We start from the raw sequence: 12,596 nt of genomic DNA, 5'->3' as shown, positions 1-12,596 counted from the left end.
CATTATGGATATTTATAGGGCGAGAAGTCCTTCAGGGGTTGGACTGTTAGAGAACAAATCAGCTGTGAGCCATACGTTAACTGTGCTGCATTTCACATAAACACTCTTCCGGTCTCGTCATGCAGAGCGAGAAAGATATACAATACAAGACGTAAACAGTTGGGCTACTCTTGAGGAGCTGGGTCATTGCGTAGAAGTGTGTGAGGGAATGCTTGGGATGAACAGGATCATCAGATAAATCCAGAATTCCCCTGTTAGTCTCAGGAGCTCCTGTTTATAAGTGGACAGCTTATAGACACAAGACAGTCACCACTAGGAAGATGAGGAGGAGTATTTTCTGAGCCCCCACTACGGTGGGTTCCTGGTACCTAAAAAAAAAACAACGATCCACCTAACCCTCCAATCAACTGCAGCTCATACTTATGAAGCAAGCACAAAAAGTTGTGTTTGGCACCGTTCATTTTGTTCAATGGACACTGTTGCTTATGGATGGTAAGAGCAGAAGCTCTGAAGTCTGAAACCTTCTCGACTGCAATCTTTGCTCCCAGGTTGTGTTTTCACGGTGCTTGACTTCGTGATGTTTTCCATGTAGAACTGCCCCCTTTGCTACTCAGCTGGGTCAAGAGGTGGTGCTGAAACTGCTATTCCTGCAGGCTACCCCATCCTGTTTAATTCATGAAAGCGAATGCTCACATTTTTGTAATGCAGAAATGGCTTCAAAGATACATAACTCATTGTCATTGGAAGCTTCGCAATTGTTTGATCCATCGTGTGGATTCTTGGGCTTCAGAGTGACTCGTAATTTCCACGCTTTTGATGACATCTTGTTTGAATTGTTTTCCATACATGTGAAATGATGATGATGATGGGTGAAATTGGACAGTGCCAGTGGCTTCGTGTCTAAGGGGGCCTCCTTTTTCCACAGATAAACTGTCATTTGTTTGGAAGTCTTTAAGAATTTAACGTTACTCTTTGAATGTAATTATCTTGCACATTCTTGGAACATAAATCAATGTGCTAAAACCGAGTCAAACTGTGTGAGTTCAACGTCATGTGTTTAACGTTACGGGTTTCCATTATGCATGTTCTCTGGCCATGGCGGAAGAATTTGATTAAAGGAATAGTTGCTACAGAAATGGAAATGATTATTTATTTCCTAGAGTGAGAACTTAAGATTGTCATCATCTTGTTTCTTTGTCTTAAATGAGCCGGTAGCGATCAGCTCAGCCCCAGTTTAGCATAAAGACTGGAGGAATGGAAAAGAAGGTTCCGGGTTTACATCTCATCAGTGCAGAGTTTGCATGTTCTCGCCCTGTGTGCGTTTGTTTTCTCCGGGTTCTCCGGTTTCCTTCCACCTCCAAAAACATGCAATTTATGTGAATCGATCACTCCAATTTGTCCGTAGTGTAAGTGTGTGCTTGAGTGGTTGTTTGTCTCTGTGCGGCCCCCAGTGATGTGCTGGTGATGCATTCGGGGTGTACCCCACCTCTCACCCATAGCAAGCTGGGATAGGTTCCTCGCTCCTGCAACACATGTGACCCGCAAAGCGAGAAAGTGGCTGTGGATGATTGTCTCATCTATAAGAAAACACACCAGTGGAAGAGGCAGGACTGAAAGACAGCACGGAGGCACTAACTAATCATGGCAGCACAAAAACAGGCCCTAAACACAAGATCAATAGAGGCCGGGGTCTCCCACACCAGACAGGACCCCCAGCTGCAGGCTGTGCAAAGAAGCCCCTGAGACAGTGCAGCGCATCACAGCAGGGTGTAAGATGCTGGCAGGCAAGGCATGCATGGAACAACAAAGCCAGGTGGCTGGAGAAACTGTGGGGAGTGAAGGCAACAGTGGTGCCAGTATTGATCGGGGCATTAGGGGCAGTGAGATGTGTATATATATATAAAATACAGGTCAGCCCCTGTTGAGAAATGTGAAAGGGAATGAAAACAGTAGAATTCCAGACTCAAAATCTCAATAGAGCCAAGAGGAAATTGGACGTTTGAAGTACCGTGATATTAAATATGGCTCAAGTTCTGACTTGTGAAACAGCCAGCAAAGGAATAACACGTGTTATTAATGAGAAATTTAGCAAAGAATATTCATTTGCTCAATTTCACTCTGTATACCATACGCTTATTCAGTACTTCCCTTATTAGTACCATACGTGATTTCATTAGAACTGCATGTCCATCTTTTGACAACATAAACACATTTTTCATCTGTCATCCAAACCATATTTCATGTAATCTTGGAAGAGGTCTGCCAGATCAAATATATGGGAGCAGTTCCTCTTGGATCTTTGGAGATTTGATGCTGCTAACAATGACACCAAATGTTCAGAGGGAGTCGCTCGTCCCGTCGCTGCGCCCCGATCTGTCGAGAGGGAAGGGGTCACTTTGCCACTGAAAGGGAGGGAGACAGAAAGAGACAGAAACATCTGGTAGTGAGGCCGGATTCTTCCAGGTCAGGTGTCACTCTTAGTGAGGGAACAGCTGACTCATGATTCTGAGTGAATGGTGTAGCAGCCAACCCCCCACCTGTAAAAGTCCTTGCCACCATGGCTGTAGGCCTCCATGCGTTCCTGTCTCACATCCTATCCCCAGGCCCACCCTGGAGTTTCAGGATCTGCTGTAGCAGCTGTCAGCTACAGAAGATGACTCCAAAGGCTGTTATCAAATGTTTGCTTTGATTTTCCCGTTCCTCTCCCAAACAGGAATGTGGATTGAACTTTGTGAATGAAGAGACATGCAAAAAGCTTGTGCAATATCCCTTACAGCTGGGAGGGGGCATGTGTGTGGTACGCTGTGTGTATACACGTATGGATTTATGCGTAGCACATGTGGGTTTATTTGTTGAAAGAGCTGGTTCTGAGTGTAAGTATGTGATGTGTGGCAAACAACCACATGTAATAGATGTTAACATGTTATTTATATCGTCATTTGGGACTTGATTACAGCCTTAATTACCTTCCAGAAGCACAGGTGTGCTTTGTCAAGCCGTTCCTCTGATCTGACCGTCATGGTCCTTCCTCATCTTGCTTTGCCGATCAGTAGGATCCAGATGTTTTTCAAAAGGATGAATCCCAGCGATCCCAAAGCTGTTGTAGATGCCCAGAGCCAAGTGCGGTGCGGCTTTCTGTCTGAGAGGCACGCGTCTCCCCCCCATGTCGCTGGCATGAGCTCAGCTTCCAGGTCGTACAAGCTGAGTAATTGACCCAAATCAAATGCTCACCACACAAAAAATAAAAAATAAAAACTTGCCCCTCGTGGACCTGGTTGAGATTTTATTCTTTGACCCCAGTTTTAATACTTCCTTTCTACCGCTTGATGTAGCACTCAGCGTGTAACAGATGGAACAGGGAGTTCAGGCAGACTCAAACAGGCGGTGTATAGAATACACTTGTGTCCAATTCTGTCCAAGCACATCCACATGAACAGAAACTGCAGTGGGTCCAATTTCCTTTGTTTGCCTGATACTTTTTTTTTTGTTAGTCATTAATGAAAAATCTTCTCTTGCGAAATATATTTAATTCAAACAGGCTCTTTCATTAATTAGTGTAGGTCATGGTTCTCTGATTTACAGCAGATGTTAGATTTGAAACCTAATGTGAAAATGATTCCCAAATCATTGTGCCTCGTCTATAAAATCAATTAAGCAAAGCTATGACCTAAGACAGCATGTTTTCCTCTCAGGAATATTATTTTCTGTTGCACACACTCGCCCTGCTTTAATCGATTTCACGGTGATGTGCACGTGTGTTGTCGATGGGTGTATCTTTTCGAGTGTATATTTGTGTTGGACATTAGCTTTTTATCTGAGGTCATATATTTATGATCTTGTGATGATGTGATTGACAGGACCCAAGTAAGACGGGGACCCCCCGACTCCTCCCCTCAGCAGACCGGGACCTCCCGCACTGTGAAACGTTATCCGTCATCCTCTGGACCCATTACCTCCAACGCTCTACCCAATGGCAACGGCTACGCCAACAGTCACAGCAATGACCACAGAAACTGGCACCGACAAAGAAATGGACATAGCAACGTGCATCCAGTTAATCCACACAGGTCCGGCAGTGGCAGCCAGTTACATCGGCACTTCAGCAATGCATTATTACCAGCAGGTAAGAATGCAAAGTCAGCATGTCTATCATTCATTCATTTTTTTGTAAACATTTGTCCTGTGAAGGGGGGGCGTGCTGCAGCCTATCCCAGTTGACTTTGGCCAGGAGACGGTGCACACCCTGGACAAGTTGCCAGTTAATCGAACAGTCAATTAAGCAATATTACATGATTTTTTTTTTTTTTTGGTTGGACAAAGCTGGAGAAGTTGATGGGAATCTACACAGGCATGGGGAGCACATTCTAACCCCACACAGGTCCTCATATGAATATACCCACAATGCCACGGTGCTGCCAACATTTCTGTCCAATCGGGTAAAAAGGAATATCAAAGAACTTCAATCTCTGCTTTCTTTACATGCAAACTTAACTCCCCACAAAACAAAACAAACTAGTGTCGTCTTTAAATGGCAAATTAGCTGCAAAGTTGGCAGCTTCCCAGACTGCACTTCTCTTCTCTCATCATCCAACCAGCCACCAACTCTAGGGTGTGTACATCACACCAGGCAGGAAACACATTTGATAGCAAGGCTGCACACAGTGTGTGATTGTGCGCTGATCATTCAGGAGAGAATTAACTGTTTGTGTGTGTGTGTGTGTGTGTGAGAGAGAGAGATCTTATATTTGCACAGTTACATTATGTGATATTCTTGTTTTCACCTCTCTTGCACAAGCGGCACAACCCTGGCGTCTCCACTCTCGCCAAGAAGAAATGCGATTGTGTCTTTCCTAATCTTTATCCTCTCTTCACTACCTCATCCTCCGCTCATCCCACTACACACACACACACACACACAGTGCAGCACGCACAGCTGTTCAAGCGTCCCTTGTTTTTAGCGAAGTACCAGAGCAACGGCTGTTGAACAGCTTCCCGCCATTTCACAACATTCACTCACACTCACGCTCTCTTCGTCTCCTCTCCACACGCACTCGTCTCAAACACCTTCTCCAAAAGATAAAGCCCTTGGAGTTCGGGCGGACACCTAATAGTAACTTCTCCCTCATTTGCTGGCCTGTGGCACATCACCCTGTTCAAGCTGTGGCGGACCACTGGCCAGCTGTCAGCACACACCCTCGCACAGTTATAAGCCTTCCTTTTCCTAAACAGGGAGTGTGTCACAGCGAGGCTGACGGAGGAAGGATGCAGCTCGTCTCCGGCCTGTCTCTGCTACTGCTCCTTCGCATTCAGGTGTGTGCATCTTTTCCAGGATCTAACCTGACCTCCAACCTGGACCGCATCAAGATTGTCTTCACGCCCATGCTGTGCCGCCGGGTGTGCAGCGGCGGGCACTGCTACAACAACTGTGAGAAGGGAGACATCACCACGGTCTACAGTGAGACCTCACAGCAGCAGCAGCAGCCGAAGACTCAGGGCTTCCGACTCTGTAAGTATTGACTCTCTGGCCCTCTGATTATCATTAACCCTTCTTATCTGCCCATTTCCTTCTCACTGACTCTCTTGCTTACATTCTGAATCTCCCGCACTCCTCCAGTGTCTCCATCCCACATTATCCCTTTGTTCTTTATGGGGTGGGTTTCACAAAATGGGTTCCCAATGGCATGCTCTCTGTTCTGTTCTAGAGGGGGCAGGTTGGTGAAAACGAAAGCTGAGAACTATGCCAAAAAAAGAGTCTGGGGTCCCCCCCAATTTAAAGCAAGCTCTGTAACAGGGGCCTAATCCCCCCCCCCCCGCACACAAGCAGACACACACGTGGAGCTGGTGGTCCCACGCTCCCAACACTTAGCCTCATCTCTTTGTGGTTTACACCTCGCTGCTGGCCCTGCTGTTAACCATTTAACGTGCTCCCTGGGAGATCAGGAATGAATGAAAGAGGAGAGGGAGAAGCAAAAAGAGAGAGAGTAGCAGCGTGAACAGGATTTTATAGGGATTACATTAAACCTTCCATTTATCCAGGGGGGGGGGGGGGGGCTTTGCTCCAAATTCACACAGGAGTGCCCATCGGAAGCTGGCTTGGGGGGGGGTCAGTGCCGAGGGAAGGGTTGTACCCTTGCATGATTCTTGGATGGATTTTTCATAATTTCTAAGACTCCAGTTCATTCTCAGTCTAGTTACTTCATGTGGATTAGAGCGTGCTCGTACAATCCACAACTTTATTTGAGCATGTTTCCTTCATCCTCATCCCGCCAGGTTCGCCAGTTGACTTGTGAATCTATAAACAGGTTGATGTTGCAGATTTATGTGCCCATTAATGGGGCTTTGGATCATGCCCTAGATATTCCAAACACTTCAGCGTACTGGCAGCATCCTTGCACAAGATTACATTCCTGGCACCTCTGTTTCTTCTTGGGCAGCGGTTTGTTTTTAAGACGCACTTTCAATGCCCCAGAAGTTGCCCCTTATTATGCGAAAGCATGTGTTAAAGAGTGTGTTAAAAAAAAAAAAAGGCCTTGCTTTCCGTTAAGGTTTGTATCCTGTTAATACTTGGGCGTGTGTGCTCGTTGAGGAATGTCAAGTGGACAGCAAACAGTTATCTCATGCTGATGTTATGTTCCTTACTCGGCACTGTAGAATCTGGGTGGGTAATTACGACAGACTTCCCTGATGCATAGCCTGACAACCTTAAGCCCGATATTAGATCTCGAGGACGTTTATTGGGTGAGAAGTCTGGGTACATGTGCTTGTTTGTTTGGCTGTCAGTGTTTGTTAAATGGGACAGAGAGAAAGGCAGATGGGACGTGTGCTATGCAGTCGACAGTGTGCCTTTGATAGAGGAGTTCCTGCCCCATGCCAGGGTGGGCCTGGCACGATCCGGATTAGACCCCACATTCAGCGGCTGTCATGAGCTTCAGGTTTAGCTTATCTGCTTCTCATTTATATATTACTTCCCTCCCTCTCGTCCTCCTCCAATCTGCCGTGAATGCTAAGCGACAGGAAGTTCATTCCCAAAATGCCTCATGGACTGTCCAGCGTCGTCCTGCCCTCTGTTTTCCATCCTGTGTGTGTTGCCGTGTGTCTGGATGAGACAGAGATGATGCAGCTCACAACATGTTTCCATCACCAGCACTCCCTTTCATCTCATAGTATGCAAGCCATCTGTGTCTCTGATTTGTGAAGCAGTCCTTATATTTGTGGGGTGTGTTGCTGCCGATCCAGAATAGTGCAACCCTCACTTTTTCACCCCAATGCTCCAAGGTGGTTCTTTTCTCATTTGTCACGGGTGGATGGATTTCTCCCGTTTTGATTGTCTTTGATGTATGTAGGGCACTTGGCTGGCATCCAACCGTTATGCCAAAAAGATAAGGCCAATCAAAGGACTGTGAAAGCACTACAGTCAAACCCCATCTGGCCAGCACTGGTCTTTCCATTCTTTCGCAGATTCCAACCTATAAATCAAATCTATCCACATATCGAGCTCAAATTTTCTTTTCACACAGTTAAGATTGATCAAGGCTGGTCTCCTTTGATGATTTGATCATGTGGAAATGTGCTGGCATCCAAACAAGTTTCCATACAGATATCTACAATCTGTGAGCCATATAGGATGAATTATCACTCATCGCCACGAACAGGAGTCTAGCCAGGCTGACTTGAGGCAAAACAACAAGGTCCAAAAAGGAGGGCAGTGCCAAAGATCTATTTAGCCCTTTCTAGCAACTTGAAAAACAAAACCTGAAGACATTAAGTTCCTTCCCGCTAGGACTATCTATTCTGATTCTTGTGATTGTGAATGGATCCTAGATTGAATCATGCTGGATGTGCTTACAAATGTCCCATTTCTGATGGCCTCTCTTGTTCTCTTCTGCAGTCTTCTGTCAGATCCCGTGTCTCAATGGGGGCCGTTGCATTGGCAGGGACCTGTGCTGGTGTCCATCTAATTCGACGGGAAAGTTTTGCCATCTGCTGGCCCCGCCTCCTTCCAGACCCAGCCTTCACAACCACAAGGATGCAAGCAACCGTGGCTCAAAATCTCCCTCCCACACCATGTACACACTACCCCTGTCTAATCAGCAAGGTAATCCCTCAACACTATGTTCAGTGTGATGAACAACCTTTCTCCCACTGTCTGTCACACCAAAGGGTGGAACAAAAAATAATTGTGCATTTCTTTGCAATACAAATTGTTCTGCAAGGTTTTTACTGTAGTGAGTAATGGTTGCTGATTAATACTAATAGCTAGTCTTTTCATGTTGACGCCCCATCTCAAACCTTTTCTATCATGTGACTTCATGTTCCTACAGAGGCGTGTTGAAAGGAAATGGTGTAGAACAACGAATGGGCAACAATAGGTTGTTCCATTTCTCCTAAAAGTCAACAGTGTCAAGACAACTTGCCAACCATCAGTTGACCAACATGAAAGATAATCCCTTTCTAAAATGCGAGGCTGATGGAGCCACTTTTATCTGCCAATTGCTCCACTTGTTGTGATCAGAGGTCATCTTTGTTTCATGGACTCACGTCTACTCCTTGATTTTGTCGATTGTGTCATGAAATGTTCTGACTCTTTTCGGACAGCAGTGGAGGCCAGACTCTATTTTGAGCAGATTAAGTAACGGATGACTCAGTGGAAGTTCTCTCATTGTTTGTTCAATGCTGCTTTTGTCAAACACGTGGATATTAGAAACAGAGCGGAGCAACGTCATGAACTGATAAGATTGAATATAAACAAGAAAGATTTGCTCACTTTCCATTTCTATCTCTGATATCATTTTTTTTTAATCTCCTCCTCGTGTTTGACTCAGTATCTCTGTCTGTCTAATAATAAGCAGAAGCAGAAGCTTTGCTTGAGATCACTTGCTCAGATTCCTCTGTCATCTGCCATCGTCCTCAATTTAGAATTATATTAAATGATATGTCCAACATCTGTATAGACATGTTACAACAAAGACACAATCATTCCTTTTTGCATGCTTTATTAAATGCTGGGAGGCAGCTTCCTGCCCGAGATTCTTTTTAGAATATCTTCTCATCAGATTCTTACTGCTGTCTTTGAAAAAGACTATGATTTATGAGAGGGAGTCAGGATTAAGGGAAAAATCCCTGGCACTCCCTGTCAGAGTGACAGAAGAGCTCGTCTGCTTAATTAACTGATCACCAAATCTGTTTTTGATCATTAAAAACAATTTGATTTAAATGGGAGAATACAAAATATTTTGTTATCGTTTTCACAGCGTAATAATGTCTAAGTGTGTTTTGATCAAGTCTGTTTCAGATGTTAGCTGATAGCTCTCAAACTGCACTGTGTATATACAGCTTGTATCCCTTGGCTGAGCATGCATTCGCTTAGACTATTCCACATCTGAATCTAAAAAGTAAACCATCCGCTATGCTGTGTAAACTATGGGTCTCTCCTTCTTCAGTGTCGCTCCACCCATCCTTGGTGAACGTCCATGTTCAGCATCCTCCAGAGGCAGAAGTCCAAATCCACCAAGTTGCCCGGGTCCAGCCCGGACAGAGGCTGCCCACCACGGAGGGCGCTCACTCTGTTCAGCAGCGCTCCCAGCCTGGCAATGGACACGATTCCACACATGAATATAGCAATGGGAACACTAAAACCAGTGAGCAGGGTCCTGATCACACCAGGCCACATCACCGCCACGGTGGGCATGTGGGAAGATGCTTTCAGGAAACGATTGACGGACAGGTAACACATCAGCTCATTAAAACGTGCTGGGTACACTGTGATCAGTGGATGACGCAAGCATCAACCATCACACATGTTGCAGCCAGTGGGACTGATTCCAAACATACCATGTGTCAAAACAGGGTGACATTTAGCTCATGGCTGAATGGCATTGTGCATACATCATTGTTTGTACAACTGATTTATTACATTTTGCATGGTCACAGTGATCGAGGCTACAATAAACATGCATTGAAGGGAAAAGGAATTTGGGGGTGGGGGGGGTGTCTTAATTGGCAGTGTGTGAGCATGGCTAATCTGAAGCTTAATAATGCATCTGTTTACTTGGCTGCATGTGCGAGGCATTATCGAGGACTCTTAGCCTTTCGGTTTGCAGTTGCAGCAGCACAATGAACTGCAATAGAGCAGTTGTTCCTTGTTTGTACTCAGCATCACCTCCCAAATTTTCTACTCTGGTTTCATAAAGAGCTTGAAATTGACACTACCGGTTGGTGATTTTTAAGAACATGAGTTGAACTGCCCTAGAACACGCGCACAGAAAACTTCTAGTTTTCAATGCCAGAATTCCAGTTTGTTGTCCAGAGGAAGGTCCAGTCTGTTGTCACTTCCATTTCATAAGTTTCTGTTGGCCAAAGTTTGTATAAATAAGTCGAGCAGGAATCTCTCTTCATAATTAGACGGTCACTTAATGACTAAAGCCAGAAGGGCCTTCGTCATGGCCGAGTTAGACTCAAACTAACTAACTAACATCAGATTTGTCTGGTTTGCTCTGTTTGTCTGTTGGTTCACGCTGTCGCTCTCACTTTCTTCTTTCTTCTGTCTCTCTCTCTCTCACACACACACACATATTTGCAAATGGATGCACATTATTGTGCATGCACGCACAAACATGTAGCACTCATTTTCAGAACTTGTACTTTTGATTTAATACAGATGTGTGTTGTTGTAGTGTGGCAAGCCTCTGCCAGGCCTAACTAAACAGGAGGATTGCTGTGGAAGTGTGGGCGCCTCCTGGGGTCTGCACAAGTGTCAAAAGTGTCCAACCAAACCAGGTAATGGCGTCTGACTCAACTCCCTTACATAATAAAATGCAATCGCTTTCTATTCTGTTGTTCTATTTGTTTCGTGACAGTGTTTTCCAAATGGCTGTGTCCCTTCGATGCCTGAACTCCACGAAGGTGGAGTGTCTGTGTCTGAACAAAGTTGTAAAACTAAAGTGGGCTTTTGCTTCCATAAAACCAAAAACCAGGGCGGCGAATGAAAACACATTTAGCATGAAGATGAGAGCATGGCAGGGCTGCCACCCAGCCTGCTGGGCTATTGGGCTGAGTTGGCCTTGAAAGAGTGAGGAAATTAACAGCCACAGCTCAGCAGCCTCCAACCAAAGCTGCGGTAGGTTTGAAAAACAGCAGCAGGGTGGTTGTGCGGTGGCAGGCAGGGTGGGAGCCGATGCCCCACACCGTGGGTGGAGACCCAGTCAGTCTGACAGTTCTCTGTGTTATTTTCAGGGGTCATGAGAAGCAGCTTTAAGTGGCACACGGGGACGCCGACTTGCTAACATGCTGTCATATTATTATTATTACCATGCCTCACATGTCGGCTGGCTGTCAAAATGATTGTGTCCTGTCTGACACCACTGTCTGACACTAATCGGCTGCAGACCCTCCATCTCTGCCTCAGCTATCTATTCTGTTTTGAACCATCCCGTTCTGCTTCACTGTCTATCTCCTCATCTCTTTCATAATCCCAGATGATCTTCCGCTCCCTCTTGAAGTTAGGCTGGGACACATGAAGCCATATTTTTTTAGATGTTTTTGGACGCAATAATGCTATAGGCCTTAATCCCATGTGACACACTGGACCTTGCTTTAGAATTAGAGGATATTATTGGGATTGAATATACAAATCATCCATAGCACTAACTGACGGCACGCAGTAAATGCCAGGATGTGTGCAACGGACTCACCGGCATGAGATTCAATACATTAGAGCAGAAAAGGGAGCGCGGGTAATTAGTCAACACAAATACTTGCATGTGTTAATGAGATCCCCTCTCCCTGGCAGAGGTCTCTGAGCAACTCCCACTGTTTCTCTCTCTGGCCACTGAGCTCCTAATAAATCCCACAGCTGCTCCTGTAAATTCACAACACAACACCGTTAATAGCTTCGTCAGTAAGCTACTGTGTAAGTAATGCAAGTGAAGCGCAGTTGAATCTACAGTGTGTTCCCTGTATTAATGCCAGTCTAATACTTTGAATTGGTAAATGGTCTACTGGAGGCCTTTCTCAAAGCTCCTCACACCACAGGCCAGCATCTACCCAATCACACACCGAGGCTACCATGCATGGGAGGGCACCACCTGCTCTTTAGGAGCAGTGATAGCAGTCGTAATAATTAAAATGATGACTTATCATGGGGGCTACTTTATTAATGCACCTCTAGACATCTCTGTCAAAAGGCAGAGCATGTCTTTCATTTTACAATTTCACTTCCCACTCTATTGTTTCACCTTCCCCTAATTCTTTGCAGTTTGCAGCCAAGTTTTACAATCCATTTCTGTAAGTAATAGCATTCTGGCGTTCATGCTGTAATCACGGATTTTTTTCTTCTTCTCCCAGATCGCATGGCAATTCACAGCAATGTCAGTGCGTGACATTAGTGTGATACTGTTCAGATTTCAGCGCGTGTTCACATCAAAGTTTTACAGTGCATGCAACTGGGAATCGAGAATGAAACAAGAGAAAAATGAAGTCAAGAGTTGTCATGTACTATATCCCAAAGGCTTTAGTGGAGCCTTAATATGAGGAAAGCTTTGAATTCCTCTTGAGTGTTATTGTTCTCAGTTTAGACACTTGGCTCTGTCTTACAACTG

General features: G+C 45.2%; 1 protein-coding gene across 1 annotated transcript in view; it reads left to right on the top strand.

Annotated features, from left to right (window-relative positions):
- LOC137907718 (latent-transforming growth factor beta-binding protein 2-like) overlaps positions 1-12,596 on the top strand; it is a 67,931-nt gene that overhangs the window by 21,408 nt on the left and 33,927 nt on the right. The window contains exons 4-8 of the mRNA XM_068752076.1: positions 3,858-4,123; positions 5,330-5,506; positions 7,889-8,095; positions 9,441-9,724; positions 10,674-10,776. Coding sequence (XP_068608177.1) covers positions 3,858-4,123; positions 5,330-5,506; positions 7,889-8,095; positions 9,441-9,724; positions 10,674-10,776 — 1,037 coding nt within the window. The remainder of the gene's footprint in view (positions 1-3,857; positions 4,124-5,329; positions 5,507-7,888; positions 8,096-9,440; positions 9,725-10,673; positions 10,777-12,596) is intronic.

Source organism: Brachionichthys hirsutus, chromosome 18 (assembly GCF_040956055.1).
Source record: "Brachionichthys hirsutus isolate HB-005 chromosome 18, CSIRO-AGI_Bhir_v1, whole genome shotgun sequence".
NCBI classification, from domain to species: domain Eukaryota; kingdom Metazoa; phylum Chordata; class Actinopteri; order Lophiiformes; family Brachionichthyidae; genus Brachionichthys; species Brachionichthys hirsutus.
Note: the sequence above shows the minus strand (reverse complement) of the source record. Positions and strands in the feature narration are given on the sequence as shown.